At 41.8% G+C, this 15,178-nt stretch overlaps 1 protein-coding gene across 1 annotated transcript in view; it reads right to left on the bottom strand.

Annotated features, from left to right (window-relative positions):
• The window catches only part of STK4 (serine/threonine kinase 4), a gene marked incomplete at its 5' end in the record, with an annotated part of 43,451 nt that extends 28,806 nt beyond the window's left edge, over positions 1–14,645 (bottom strand). Inside the window, 8 exons of the mRNA XM_014307514.1 lie at positions 5,898–6,084; positions 8,261–8,389; positions 9,066–9,203; positions 9,772–9,939; positions 10,339–10,503; positions 11,019–11,133; positions 13,590–13,718; positions 14,551–14,645. Coding sequence (XP_014162989.1) covers positions 5,898–6,084; positions 8,261–8,389; positions 9,066–9,203; positions 9,772–9,939; positions 10,339–10,503; positions 11,019–11,133; positions 13,590–13,718; positions 14,551–14,645 — 1,126 coding nt within the window. The remainder of the gene's footprint in view (positions 1–5,897; positions 6,085–8,260; positions 8,390–9,065; positions 9,204–9,771; positions 9,940–10,338; positions 10,504–11,018; positions 11,134–13,589; positions 13,719–14,550) is intronic.
• Between the last annotated feature and the right edge of the window lie 533 nt (positions 14,646–15,178).

Here is a 15,178-nt window from a genome sequence, read left to right as displayed (position 1 = left end):
AGAAGAGCACCAACACTTACCCAAAGCTGCAACATCTATAGCGAGAACCCTTCCAAAAATAGGGGAGGAAATCCTCACAGTAATTGAAGGTGCTTAAGGTCAGGTTACCTCCTTTTATCTCTCCTCTGCTTTAAATCTCAGACATGATTATAAATACAGAGCAGCTTTCTTCCTCCATCACAGATTTTCAGTGTCCACCTCTTGTCTTTCACCTCATTAGCCTGAATTGCTAATTTAGTCCAGCAGCCACTGCACGTGACCGGCAGTGAGATGTGAAGGTGCATCCACAAAAAGTGAACATTTCCTACTCTGCATCCTCTGGCTCAGCTCTTCATAAAATCTTAATGAGAAACACCCTAATCAGCAGGGATGTAGGCTTCACATGCAGCACCTGTGGGTAAGAGCTCAGGCTCCCCAGATGGCACAGAACCAAGTAAGCACTTCCTAACTCCCTTTCTATTCATAAGCCAGAAACTCATTTGCTTATCTAGAGAGAACAGAAAACAACATTGCAATGAACATTTTCTCCCCCCGAAGCTTGAAAATCTGCTGGTAGAAACAAATTTGGTTTTGAACTTCTGCAATAAGGAATTTAAGAGTTTACACTTTTTCTTATTCCTGCTTGGGAGTAAGGCTTTCTCCAGGATTTATTTTGATCCAAGTACGGAGTGAGTTTATTCTTAGAAGGGACAGGTAGGCTGCAGCTTGCCTGTATGTGCAAATGCATGAATGTGCATGGGACAGAGATGTACTTACTGAGTGATTTACTACCATTCTGTCTCTTGCTTGAGTCTCCTGAAGCACTGTGCCTCCTGCACAGTGCTCAGGACCCTGTTAATCACATCTCCCATCTTCTCCAAGAAAAATGCTTCTGTCGAGAAAAAAAAATAAAAATCTCCTACTTTCTAACTAAATACAGGAGTGCTCAATAACAACCTGTTAAAACCAGCAAAAACAGCTCTGTTAAACACATAAATCATTTCTCCAATTTCAGTATCTCTGATAAGATAAACAGATAATTACTTTGTCTTAGCAATGAAGCTTTGTCAAATGTGCAGGACAACCAAAGGTGGACAAGCATCCCCCTTAGATCCTGGATTAACTTCCCTTCACTCTCCAGCCTGCACAGAGCCAATATTTCAATTAGTAGGGCCAGTGTTCAGATAGGAAAACAAAACACACAACAAAAACCCCACAAAAAATGACAGCATACACAACACCTCCCATCCCTCAGAAATGCTGTCTGCATGTTCACACAGCTTAATACTCTTAAGCAAATTTTGCTGGCCACTGCTTACATCAAGCTTGCCAGCAAGGCTGCTATTAAAAGTCAGAAAGCAACAGGAACATTTCTCTGTGCAGATTTGTATTCTCCACAGCCCAAGAGTGGCAGTAGGATGATTCTTACAGCTCAAGAACAATTTAATCAATGTAGGAGTTTGTATAAGCAGCATGTTATTTAAATGCATTATAATGCTGGGAGTGTTTTATGGTTCAATTATGACTAAAGGGACCAATTTGCTTTAAACACAGAACTGCACCACTGGACATTAATAACACTAAGTAGTGGGAAGTTGCTGCAAAGAGCTGTTGTTGTCCATGGAGAAAACCAGAGGCAAAACAAGAACATTTGGTCAGTATCTTTGGCACACACATGATGTAAATCCTGACAAGATGTGGAGTTATTCTCCACAGTAGCTGCATGAGCAATTTGGATAAAGTGCCACTGCACTTTTCTGGACAACTAATGATATTATAGCTACCTCAGCTATACATCAGTAATACTTTAGTCAATTACAATATTAATGCAATCACATAATCCTTCTGCCACCCATTCTCATTCTGCTGCTCACACTGCAGGTTTTACAGTCATTGCTTTATGTGAAAAATCTCAGGTTAATTCACAGGGAAAAAATGTTTCCTGAGTCTTGGCAGAAACATTTCTCTGGCTCAGGCTTAAGTGTCACCCACTGGATGTCTCACACAGCCACCAAGATGACAAGCTTACTCTGAATCATTTTTCAAATAGGAAATTGCCAAGTTTGCATCTTAGCTCATTTAATTTGCTAATGAAGCCCAATTCCGCCTCAAAAGGGGAAATACTTCTTTAAAATGACACAACCATGCTTAGCAGTGTGGGCATGGTAAAAGCACAACAAACCCCAAGCCACCTCAAACTGTGTAAGAATGAGGCCTGGATTTTTTTTATTTTGAACATTTACAGACTCTAAAGAATTTTTACCAGCACATTTCATCATCAAGGTAGAGACAACAGCGTTATTAAAGCTTCTGGTGTATTTCTGCACCAGACCCTGTACTGAATGTGTGCCACATGAACAAAAACCCCACAGCCACAATCCTTCCCCTGTCTCCAGATTCCTCATTCATCTCAACCCAAACACCAGACAGCCCAACTCACACTGCTGCTGGCAGCTCTGCATTCTCCTATGTAATTCACCAATTATTGGATGCTTAAACAAGCAAGATGTACTTTAACAGAGAAAATAGGGCAGGCTACAGTACTAGACAAACTAGATCCAATTTCACTTGGATCTGATTGTATTGCGGTGTTCAAGGAAGGCAACATTATTATAAAATTATGTTCCACTCTTTAAATCAAAGAGACAAATTCATGCCAAGATTCCACTATCTAAACAAGTACAGCAAATAAAGCAGAAAAAGGAAGAGTAAAAGCATAAAGAATAAAAAATGCTTCACTGTTTAGTAGCACTATATATTCTCCCATAGAAAAAATTAAAAACAGACATTTGCAGACATATTAACAGCTCAAAAGTTATTCCAGCTCTCAAGCACAATGGAAATGCCTGTTATTACAAATCATTGCTCATCTATAGTTCTCCAGCTACATTTAAAGTTTTCCTGGAATAGTTTAACTGCAATCCATAAGTAATCTTTCAGCAATCGATTTCGAAGTAAAATGTGTCGCAGCACAATTTAGTACCTGCAGTCTCAGGCAATCACTTGAGTGCTTTCACAATGTGTAACAGAATGTCACAGTGACATTTTTAATGATGCCTGACTATTTATATTGAGTGCCCAGAATAAAGCCAAGCAAATGAAAGAATTTAAGCAAACACAATTACAGCTCAATTGACTGCAAAACAAAACTTCCCCTCCAATGTAAAATACTGGAATTTAAGATTCCTCTGAGCCTAAAAAGTCACAAACTGATTTATGCAAGAATCACTTTCAAGTCTACTGGAAGTTATTTGTACTTTCAAGGCTACTAGAAGTTGTTTGCCAGAAATTTCTAAGACAATTCTATCTATAAAATACTGAAATACAACACTTTACACACTTTTTACATTAAAAAGAAATACAACCAAACAAAAAACTCGTTAAGACACAGATTTATATTTTTTAATTAGAAAGAAGGGCTACAACACAACTTCAGAAACCTACAGTTAAAAAGCCCAGGACACCTAGAAAAGCTATAATGCCATGTAAAAAAACAAATCAGAAGTTTTTTTATTGACCTAAAAATAGGTTCCATTTTGAGTCATAAGACAAACTGCCAAAAAAAATTATAGGTGCGTTTAAAAATATGATTCAATGAAGCTCCTTAAAACTCAGTTGCTCTCAAACAGCATTATTTTATTTATATTTAAGATTACAAAAAAGCACTTTCTCCAGAGGGTTCTGCATCAGGCTGATGAGCTTTAGGGCTAAATGCATTTAACTGAATGTTATGAATATGTAAATGGCAAGCTGAAAAATGGAGCTGCAGGGAATCCTCACAAAGGGCAAGCTGCTCAGAGACACTGCCTTGCATCTGCAAAACAAACTGAGAAGTGCTCGGTGCAGCAGCCAGCATTTCAGAGTTACACCACCAAAGGAGGAGAAAAGGGTGTTAAGATAAGGTTATCACTTTCATTAACATCAGGTTTGCTGGAATGAAGTTACAAGCAGGCAAAATGCAGAATAAATGGGCTGAGTGGGCATCACTGTGTGAAGCCCATGGCATGGAAGTGGTCCCAGCGCCAGCCACCACCTCCAGGGCTGCTGCAGCACCTCTGCCACACACCTGGCTCACACCTGTGAGCACCTTGCACAGCAGCAGCTGAGGAGCAGGGAGTTCTTAAGGAGCCTGAAGTCTAAGGAGGGTTTAAAATAAAACCGCACTTTGCAGTGGCGGAGCTCTGGAGGTGCCAGAGCTTGTTGCGGAGCTCCCTCTTGAGGGGAGAGGCTGCCCTGTGCTGAAGGCATCGCTGCATCCCTGAAACTCACTCTGCTCAAAACCTGAGCTGTCCTTGCTGAACAGAGACTATCAAAGGCATCTCCTCAAGCCTCTGAACAGCACTTCACACACAGCACCAGCAGCTTTTGAGACACAAGCACTGCAGCCTTTCAAAGATAGCGAGAAGATAAGCACATGTCAAACACAGAGGATAAATTCAAGAGGTGCTTCACTTCCACAGTGCTGGCAGTGCAGGAGCACCAGACAGCAAAACCTCTGATACTGTGAGCCATGACATGGAACAATACACACTGAGGATGAGCAACTGTCAGTGCTGGCTGTTAGTAAAGAAACTGCAGCTTCACCAGGTTTATTTAATACCACTGAAATGTCCCTTTCTTTGGATGACATTTTTGCTGCATCCATCTCCTTGCTAGACCAACTTTGTTCCACCACACCATTGTCTTTGCTGCCCCAAGCTGCTACATGGACTGACACCTCTGGGTTTTAATGTGCTGAATCATGTTTATCAAAGTTTGGAAAAATCTTTAAAGGGATTCTGCTGAAATCTCCCTCTCAAACCCAACACTGTTTCACAAACTTCAAAGGGCCCTGACAGGGAAGAAGCTTTCAGCACAGACATTCCTGAGGAAAGGATTCTTCCAAACTCCTGTGAAGAGCAGCTAAAGGCTCAATACCAGATGGCCAAGGAAGTCTTTGGAAGCAGAGCCAGAGCCAAAAGAACAAGCCTTGCATGTGGTGATCATACTTGAGTACTGCTGAGCCCTCAGTCAGCACTTTCTCCACTCCTTGAGCAAACAAACATCCAGGCTGGCCATTGAGTCATCCCTGACTAACTGTGCCTCAGGACTGGGAGCTTAACAAACCAGTGGGAATGGATTTCTAGGAGACCCCATAATTCAGAAAAATTCCTTTTCTTGTAGTCATACTTTTCTAGGAAGGCTCTCCCTGCTGTTTCTTTAACCAAAGAGATATTTTCAACCCTTTTCCAGCTCAAGCTGTAAGACTACTAGTCACATAATTTTAAATCTCACATCCTCTGACAAGGCTTGTGGCTTTAGTAAGCTTTTCTGTTTCAGGGCAGCATGGATTTCAGCTTGATTGTCTAAAACAGCAGCACAGCTCACTGGGCTGTCCTCAGTGACTGCAGTAACACAAAAGAAGAGCACCACTCCAGAGAGATGCCAGCCCCTCCCACTGCATGTCCTGATGTGATGAAGCCTTCAATATATTTGTCATTTCATAAATCTATCTCTTCATTGAATGCACCACTCCTAAAAGAGACTTTCTGCTTTCAGAGCCAGGTTACAGCCAGACCATCATCTAAAGCAACACACATTTTGTGATTAACCCCTTGTCAGAGTCCCCCTCTACATTCTGTGAAAAACACAAAACCAGCAAAATAGAAGTGACAAAAAACCACCCCAAACTACTAGCTAGAATCAGATCTTATTTGATTAACACAAAAGCTTGTGGAAATTGTGGAAATTGCACTTCAGCTATACCATGGCTTGAAACTTGGGCCTAGAAAGGTTTCTCAGAGAGCACGGACCTAAGAGTTTTGGCTCCCTACATCCAACAGACACAATAAACAACAAAAAATATCAAAGCAGGTTGGGAATACATAGCCCACATGAACCTTTAAGCAATATTCTAGAAGTCAGAGATGTTTCCTTACTTTTCATGGTGCCTTCCTCCTCCTCCTCCTCGGTGTTGATGACCATTGTGCCCAGCTGGGACTCCAGGGTGCCATCATGCTCTATCATGGTGTTGGCTCCATCACTCATGGTGTTCACAGCTCTGATTGTGCCAGTTTCATCTCCACTTGCCCTCACCATGGTGCCTGAATCTGTCTCATCTTCCTCCTGTTCAAACATGCCACACACACAGATTTTACTGATGAAGTGCCATGAAGAATGGCTGTGTTTAAGTCACACTAATTCAGAGGGTTTTTTTTACAGACACACACAGAAGCAACATTTGGTTTATGCACTTTGTTCTCTCCCTGTCATCTCCAAACAGGTAATGAAAACTAATGAATACTTTTCTGCCAGCATAAGTAAGAGAACAGATAAATAATCAGCAGAAACTTCTCAGTGCAAGCTGTATCTCATTTCTGAGCTGCTGAAGCGTCTGTAAGAGTAGATTAGAGCACTCAATCAGTCATCAGTGTTTCTATTCATGCAGGCAGTTCTGAGAGCTGACCCTAACCCTCTGTCCCCAGTGGTACAGCTCACTGAGGAGTCACCAGGTCTAAGTCTGGAGAGTATGTGGAACATGGAAAGAAAAGACCCTCAATCCTGTTTTTCTTCTATTTCTAACATTTAGGTAGTTTTACTCATTATAAACTGAAAAAAAAAAATGAACTACATTTGAAAATTACTTTTTATCTTTCCATTTGCTTAAAGAGACTAATAACAAAAGTTGGAATTACTGCTGCCAAGGCTTAGGAGACTGATTCTGTAGGAAAACACAACCTCTTCAAAGCAATTCTGGCAGAACAACTTCCTGGCAGAGTTATGTTAACTAAAGGTGGCAGCTCCATCAGGTGGTGTGTGCTTCACTAAGTGTGGATTGTGACTAGAACTTCATGAAGAACTGGGCCAAGATTTCCATAATCCATTTGGTTTCTTCAAATTGTGGACCAGCTATCCTACCGCAGGAACAGAAGTCCCTTTCTAGGTTTACACAAGAGTTTCTAGGCATCTCACCTTAGCTGAGATGCTCATGTTTTGTTCTCAGGATGAAGTTCACATTCTTTATGTGACCATGGCCTTACTGATCTGTGTTAGTGTTAGAAGGAAAACACACAGGTGTTGCACATCAAGCTGTAATATTCCATCTCAGTGTCATGGAAAGAGAGAAGTCACCTCACCATGTTCTGGTGTTTCCAGCATTTTACCTGTTCTGTCAAGAGTGTCTATAAAATTTGCCTTCCAACCTCAAAACCAATAGCAAGAGAGGAGAAAACTACACAAGATGCTAATAGAGGAGAATTAATTTTGTGTGGAGTTGAGTGGGTGAGAGGAAGTAATAAATTTGTTAGCTTCACATCATTTAACAAAGGACTGCATCAGAAGTTTTCACATCACTTGGGAAGTGTTTGGGAAGCTTTTCTGCTAGCAGACATGGAGTAGAGAAGCTTCAGGAGAACACACACACCAACAGAGAGGACTCAACTCCACCACACAGACACCACCTCTGTGACCCCAGATCAGTCAGAAATGAAGGAAGGATGGCAAAGACAAAACTCAGGGTAGGGACAGTACTCATAGAATTGACATCATGGCAATGTGACCAATAGTTACTTCCACACTGAATAAATATCCAGCCCTAGAGTGCAAAACCAGATGCACAAGGTGTTCAGCACAGATACCATGGACCATGCTGTCAAGTGTCACACCTGAGCAGGGCTGGCATACAATGCCTTGTGCTGCCCATTTCATTTACTCAGGCTGAAGCAGGCAGAGGCTCAAAAACCAGCTTTCAACATGCTTCCCAAATCCACATGCTGTAACCACTGAAACAAAGAGCCAAACTGAAATTCACAGCAAGCCCTGAACACTTCCCATGCCCTCACCTCAGGCTTCTGTCGGTTGTTCTTGTGTAGAAGAAAGTTTCTATAAGGGATGTTCTAAAGCACAACAGTGAAACAACACAACAGACTTATATCACAGTGCATCAGAGATGATATTAGTATTCTGTACAAGGAGAGCAGTCTAAGACCTGAACCTACAATGAAAACTTTCTCATACTGCATAAATAATAGAATCCAACTGGGAAAATGAATCAAGTCTTCTGCATACAGCACTTTGTAGCCCAGCCTCAAGCTACACTACAAGGTGAACAGCACCCCACTCATATACAGCTTGAGCAGGGACCAACTATCAGGTTACACAGTCATAAAGCAGAAAACTCCAGAACTAAGCCAAATGCACTGGCAATTGGACAAAATATTGCAAAAACAAAGCCTGAAGCAGTTAAGCCTTATGAAAGGAGCGAGAGTTTGGACTTTGCACAGTGCTGCTATTAAATACTCACTGAATTTTCTTCATCCTCCTGATCGAGTTCACGCTGCTGTGCCTCTTGGCGTTTCAGCTTGATGTCCATTGCTTCATTGATCAGGTCTCTCAGAATTGATACTCCTTTGGCACTTTTAACAAATGGATGCTGAGAAATATTTTAAAAACAAATAAGCACTGCATCCAAAGCAGGACAGAACAGTAAAACACTGTTACTATGGCCTACTTCAAATCAAATTGAGGTTTAACTCAAAACATTACTAAAATAAAGATACAGTCCTTCTGTTTGGCACAGGAGGGAGACTTTCCACCCTCCAAACAAGATCAAGCTCCAAGGGCACAACTGATGTGAGACCTTGGGCTCATTCACCACCCACAGCTCTACTTACTTCTTTCCTTAGCTTAGCTGTCAAGAACCAATTACACAGACCATTACCACGCCTGGAACATTCTGAGCAACCACTTACACTTAGCCTGCCCTGTTTTATGTTTTAAAAGACACTTTCTTGGCAATGCTGGTGGGAATTTGAAAGTAAAACAACAAATCCAAACCAAACAAAACCAGCAAACCAACAACAAACTCTGAAAGCCAAAACAACAAAAACACCCCAGAGAAGACAGAGGAAGTTGAAGTCAGACTGGTTCTTAGAGAAGAACTGAGAAGTTGAAGTTGAGTGTGAAATTTTTATAACAAGTTACTAAAAAGTAAAATCTGCAGTGAGCAGGAGCAGCAAGAAACGAAACCAACATCTCAAGAGCCACACAGCACAGCCTACCCTGGACAAGCCTCCCCCAGAATTTATGCTCTCCTAAGAAAAGCAGACCTGCAGCAGCTGTGTTGCAGTGGCTCTCTGCTCTGGGCTCTTCACAAGACACTGCTTCACAAAGTCTGTGAAATTGTCCGACCACAGCTCCGGCTTCCGGAATGTTGGAGGAGGATTGGTAGGAATCATGAAAATCGCCTGAAAGCAGAAGAGTATTTCAGATTTTCACAACAAAGCTTAAAACCAACAATTCAACAGAAATACACCCAAACACATGCTGGTACTAAAGAACAGTGGACTTTTCAAGGTGCTGCCTCTGAGGAGTTTGTGCCAATATTACACACAAATCTGCTCACAGGGATCAAGTAGCAGGAAAACAGACTTTTCTCACTAGGTGCCCATATCTGGCTGAGCCATTATGTGGTCCAAAAGTGTGAATCTGACATTATTCAGTCCCTAAAATTTGTGCTTGCATTAAAAAAAAAAATTAAAAATCCACTTTGCATAATCTAGCTGAAAATATCCTTCACGTCCAACACAGAGCACCAGCTATGTCTTAACAGAAGAGAATTGTGATTTTTTTTTATTCCCATGCAGATTCTTCTTGACAAAAACCTGGTTTTAATTTAATCAACAGTACAAAGAACAGACAGAAAACAACTTGTTCTATACATTAAAAGCAAGATTGCATGCTGATATATGATTCAGCCAGCTATGACATCAAACCTTTTCCATACAGCAATACATTTAAGGCCACAGTCCTTACCCTCATGGGATGAATATCTGCATATGGTGGCTTTCCTTCAGCCATTTCTATTGCAGTGATTCCCAGGGACCAGATGTCAGCCACACAATTATACCCAATTTCCTGAATCACTTCTGGAGCCATCCAAAATGGAGTCCCTATGACTGTGTTCCGCTTTGCCATGGTGTCCTGAGGAGAAAGGGATAAAGATCCAGACAACGGGAACTGTATTAGCCACAAAGTCATTAATGATTAATCATCATTAATTATCACCCTAATTATCTGGCACACTTGCAGATTATTAGACTCAGCAAGACTAGAATACAGAAGTCTGCAAAGATCAATTAAAATGTGCTCACAGAACTTAAAAATATCCTAAAATAAGCAACAAATGCTATTGCAAACCATTACTTAGTTGTAACAGCTTCCACAGAGGAAGATCTGCTCTAATCTGCTGCTGGTTTAGCATCTCATGGTGCAAAGTGATAAAAACCAGCTATGAACAATTTGTCCAGCTCCACAATCCCATCACACACACAGGTTAAAAAGATAAACTGAAATGTATACAGCCACCCTGGTTTTACTTACTGTGAGTTGTCCTGCCACTCCAAAATCAGCAAGTTTAGCATGTCCCTCTGTATTTAGCAATATATTTCCAGCTTTGATGTCCCTGTGTATTTTCCTCATAAAATGCAGGTACTCGAGTCCTTTCAGAGTCGATTGCACTATTGTAGCAATTTCCTCCTCTGTGAGCTGAAGAAGGGAAGAGTTACTGCCAACATACCAGTGGATGAGACACAGCACTGTGGTGCTTTGGTCTGTATTTTACTGAGATTCACTAATTGCCACTTAATTGCCTTCACTAAAGGTTGCCATATCAATGGGGAATCAGTTAGTGACTTACAGCGTTACGTGGCAGAATTAGATCACAACCAGCATATATAAATAAATAAATACACTGCCACATTTCATATGCCATAACCCTTTCTCAGCTAGTAATTGTTATCCTGAAATAACCAAAGGCAAAGTAGGGTCTTACTTGGAATCAATCTGGGTTTTCAAGAAAATCAACACACCAATTAAATTGTCCAGATAACCAAAACTCAATGTCATCAGTTTTGTCATTTTCAGAGTAACAAAGGACCTGCATCTTTCAAGTTATGGCCAATGGTTGTGTCAGGCCCTGAACACTGAGAATTAAGCCCTAACTACTCATACTACACGCACAGTCCCACCCCATGCCCTCAAAGGAGAAAGGACACACGTACAGTTTTATTTCGTAACCGAATAATGTCAGACACAGATCCAGCACCGCAGTATTCCATGACTATCCACAGGTCTGTGTTCTTAAAATAGCTGCCGTAGTATTTCACCACATGAGGACTAGGAAAAAAGAGGGATAAAACAAAGGGTCAGACACCAGGAACCAGCATCACTGAATAAGCACAATACACTGCAGAGATCCTATGGACGTTTTAGAAACTCAGTGCTGAAGTGCCACTGAAACCCAGAGCAGAAGTATTTCAGAACACCCTGAATTCTGCACAGGGCTCCCCAGTCCTGCCAAGCCTGTTCCCACAGCAGAGCTCATATGACCTGCCAGTAAGTCACTCCAGGCAGCTAAACTGTCCCACAAATCCCACGGAAACAAGGGGTGATTAGCCTCCAGTCAGGTTCAGCTCCCTGCACCAGGTTACAGCAGGGTCAGTGCTGGGGCAGGACAGGGAATGGGAAACAGGCCACAGCAGCCCCTGGAAAAGGTGCTGCAGAACATTTGCAAACAAACAGAAACAATAAATAAAGCCCACAATTTGCTGGAACATAACTATCATGCTCATTAAGAAAAATGTTCCCCCACTACCACGTGAACCTACTTGTCTCTTTGATTTAGTCCAGGATACATTTTAGGATCTCAGCACAACCTAAGACTGTCTCAAGTCAGCTGTCTGGCTGCCCAAAAAGCAAACAACCTAGTAAAATACACTGCTCAGAAAAACCATGTGTTCTCTGGAAAAGGTAAAGCAGAAACTAACAGAAAGCCTGTCCCTGATTTGATGGGAATGGAGCTAAGGAACAAAAGCGTGTTTAATTTATTTTCTGCTGAACATTTTCTAATGAAAAAGCTTTAAAACTAGCAGGTCAGTCACACTGCAGTGTCCCTTAATGCTTGCACAGAAAATGTGATGCTCCAGTGATTCACTCCCTCTGCTGTTCACAACTCTGAGGTCTCACTTTAGGCCTTACAATACTAATATTTAATTTAAGAGAAAGTAGTAATGCATTTCAAGTTACACAGTAAGATTTTTCAGGAACAATTTCTTTTCAAGATACACTCTGCTGCCTGCCCCTAAGTCATCTTCATTTAACTACAGTGAGAGTGGAATGCAATAGAATAAGTGACTGGGACCACAGTTTTATACTGCTCATGTAATTTATTTTGAATGGCTTTCCACGCAGGAAGTCCTTCAAAGTAGTGTTTCCTAAGGCCAGATTCACAATACCAGAAGAAATAAATGTATTAAAACCGTCAGCCTTGGACTTTGAGAGGGTCTTCCCTACCCACAAGCTCTTCACTGGCTAAGTCACTACAGCCCCTCTTCCTATAAAAACATGCACAAAGGGGAACGACAACCATCACAGAGCTGCCAGCAGGTTATTCAGGGGATGCTCAGATCAGCAGCCAGCTTGCACTGCAGCAGAGCCTGCAGGGGCAGGACAGCAGTAGGAAGGACAGTCCTGCCATGAGCAAGTGACAGCACGGAGCTGTGCACATGCAAGAGCAGTCATGCATTAGCGGCTCTCATCCACGTGCCCTTTAAAACAGAAACAAAAAACCTCCTTCTGACAGTTTTCTATGCCTTGCTGGGAAGGCACCAGCACCCCTGCAGGCAGAGCAGCTGCTGTTCAGGGTCCCACTGTCCAAGAAGTGACAGTGCTTGGGCAGGAGGCAGCGACTGCTGGCAGGGCTGGCAGCCCGTGCAGGGTTCTCCTCTCAGCTCAATGCCCTCTCCTGCTGCAAGCTACACCTCTGCTCTTACCTTTGCACTACCCAAATGGTCAACTAGGGTGGCTCAGTTGATACCATGTAACTTGATTGTACAAGTCCAGCCTTTTAAAAAACATTTAAGGCAAGATTTTTGGGGAAGATGAAGCAGGAAAGCCTTATAAATATGATTGCCTGGCAAAAGACTTTGAGAATATAGAAACTATAAGTGAGATTGGCAAGCTTTGAGATACCTGAGTTACTGAACAACTGGAAAACAGTGGTGTGGCTGGCTGAAGGTAATCCCCTTTTGATGAAACAATACCCTCTGCTTGCAGACAGGTCCAAGGGTCAGAGCAGACCCTACTAGCTCGGCAGAAGGGGCCCAAAGAGGAGTTTTTAGGGTTTAAAATGTAACACAGTATGGTGATGTAGTGATTCTTATAGGCTGTATGTAAATGCTATAGGATTTGTATCTTGTACTAGATTGGCTAGTGAGAAATAGAATATTCAGTACAGAGGAAGATTTATTGTATTGTAACGGGAACCCTGCTCTCTTACGCTTTTACACTCTTACCCCTTTTACTCTCTTACCCTCTCATCCTCTCTCCCCCTCTCTTCTCTCAGACCTGCTCCAGCTGTGGCTGGCAGCTCCCAGCAGGGCCCTGCATCCAGGCCCTTTGCAATAAACCCCAAGTTCCAGACCTGGCTGCAGAGATCTCTCGTCTCCATCCGTCCCCACCGTCCTACCCCCGACGCTCCTACACAAGATCATGGCTCTTATTTGATTAAATGCCAGGTCACAGGTGATGCTTTTCCTTGAGTCCCAATAACGGGTTTTGCAGCACACACTTACCTGTCACATTGTTGCATTATGGAGATTTCCTTGATGATTTCTTGCAGGTCAGATTCCACAGGAACTTGTTTAATTGCAACAACTTGACCCGTTTCTTTATGGATGGCTTTGAACACGCTGCCATAAGAACTGGAAAACAAAACATTAAACAAATACTGAATATAGTAATGTTTTAAAAAATGCACATTATGGTTTTGCTTTTTATGAGTGTTAACTATCCTTTTATTAAAACTATTTTGTATTTTAATGTAAATAATCAGTCCATAAACTTTGAAACACTGTAATACAAAGTATTAATAAGTCAGCACACTGAGGTAGTGAGGAAAGAGCACACTATCATTACACTGACCATAGCTTTGGAATGGCCTTTCACAAAAATTCAACAACTAAAAATTCTCTTTTTGCAGCACAGAGTACAAGATGAGCATCAGCAAGAACTACAGCTCTGGTCAGAGAGGTTTGCTTGCTCCTGTCAGATATTATCACTCTTATTTCCAGCTTCTTTACTTACAGCAGCCAGGCAGATTACAACTCAGTCTTTTCAAACTGCTTAAGGCAGTGAACATGCCACTCCAGGAGCATTCCCATGCTGCTCTGCCTCACCAAAGGGCACAGCATCACAAGTTCACCTCCACCAGGCAGATATTCCTCAAGAGGTACCAGGGATGAACTACAAAATCTCTTGAGTTCCCACAGGGCTCTACCAACTCCAGGCTGGGATTTTTCACAAACTTTTAAACTCCCTACTGCTGACCTGCTATTTGGATTAAGCTATTGCATTCTTGGGAAACAAATTCTTTATTCTGTTATTAACCAAACAATGTCACTATGTCAGTAGCTACCTTTCAGAAACAGGACCATGACAAAAGTGAAACATCTGAATCCACTGAACACACCTCCATCACACAGATCTGTTTTCCTAGAAAAATATACACTGGGAACACTGGAACACAACACATACCCTTCTCCAAGCTTCTCCAGGACATCAAATACTTCTTCAGGTTGTTTGGTTAAACTGTCTTCATCTAACTTCTTCAGCTGCCTGTAGGGGTAAGAAGAGAGAAATTATTACATTTAATTTTAAGGCAGTTTGGGCTCTGCTGAAACAGAAGAATAAACAGCACCATTTAACATGGTTTGGCATGAAGTAAATTGATTATGAAGTAAGCTTATTTCACCTGATGAGGAGACTGAATATTATTAGCATCCAATAGCAAAAAAGGACTGGGAATTACAAGGAATAGAATGTGAGCAGGCACACAAATCTACAGCTCCTCTAGGCAGAAATCAGTTTCAGGATCTATATGTTGGTGGTCACATCTCAGCATGGCACAGTTTTGAAGCCATTGAACATATCTGCTGGATTTCAATATCTGGAATGGAAGGATACCTACCAAAAAAAGGGAACATCACCTTCCCTGATGCTTAGAGTATGAGTGGAATATATTTGTTGGGAGGCAGGAGGCAATACTGCTCTCACCTGGACATTTTTAACATCAAAACTTCAGGTCTTAACTTCATGGGCCTGGACATTTACTAGGAAGATTCTATCAGGAAAACGGAAACTGTATCTGACTCTCAGGATCTTG

The sequence above is a fragment of the Geospiza fortis genome, unplaced genomic scaffold (assembly GCF_000277835.1).
Source record: "Geospiza fortis unplaced genomic scaffold, GeoFor_1.0 scaffold188, whole genome shotgun sequence".
In the NCBI taxonomy this organism is placed as follows: Eukaryota; Metazoa; Chordata; class Aves; order Passeriformes; family Thraupidae; genus Geospiza; species Geospiza fortis.
The sequence above is the reverse complement of the archived record's forward strand: the minus strand, read 5'-3'. Positions and strand labels throughout refer to the sequence as shown.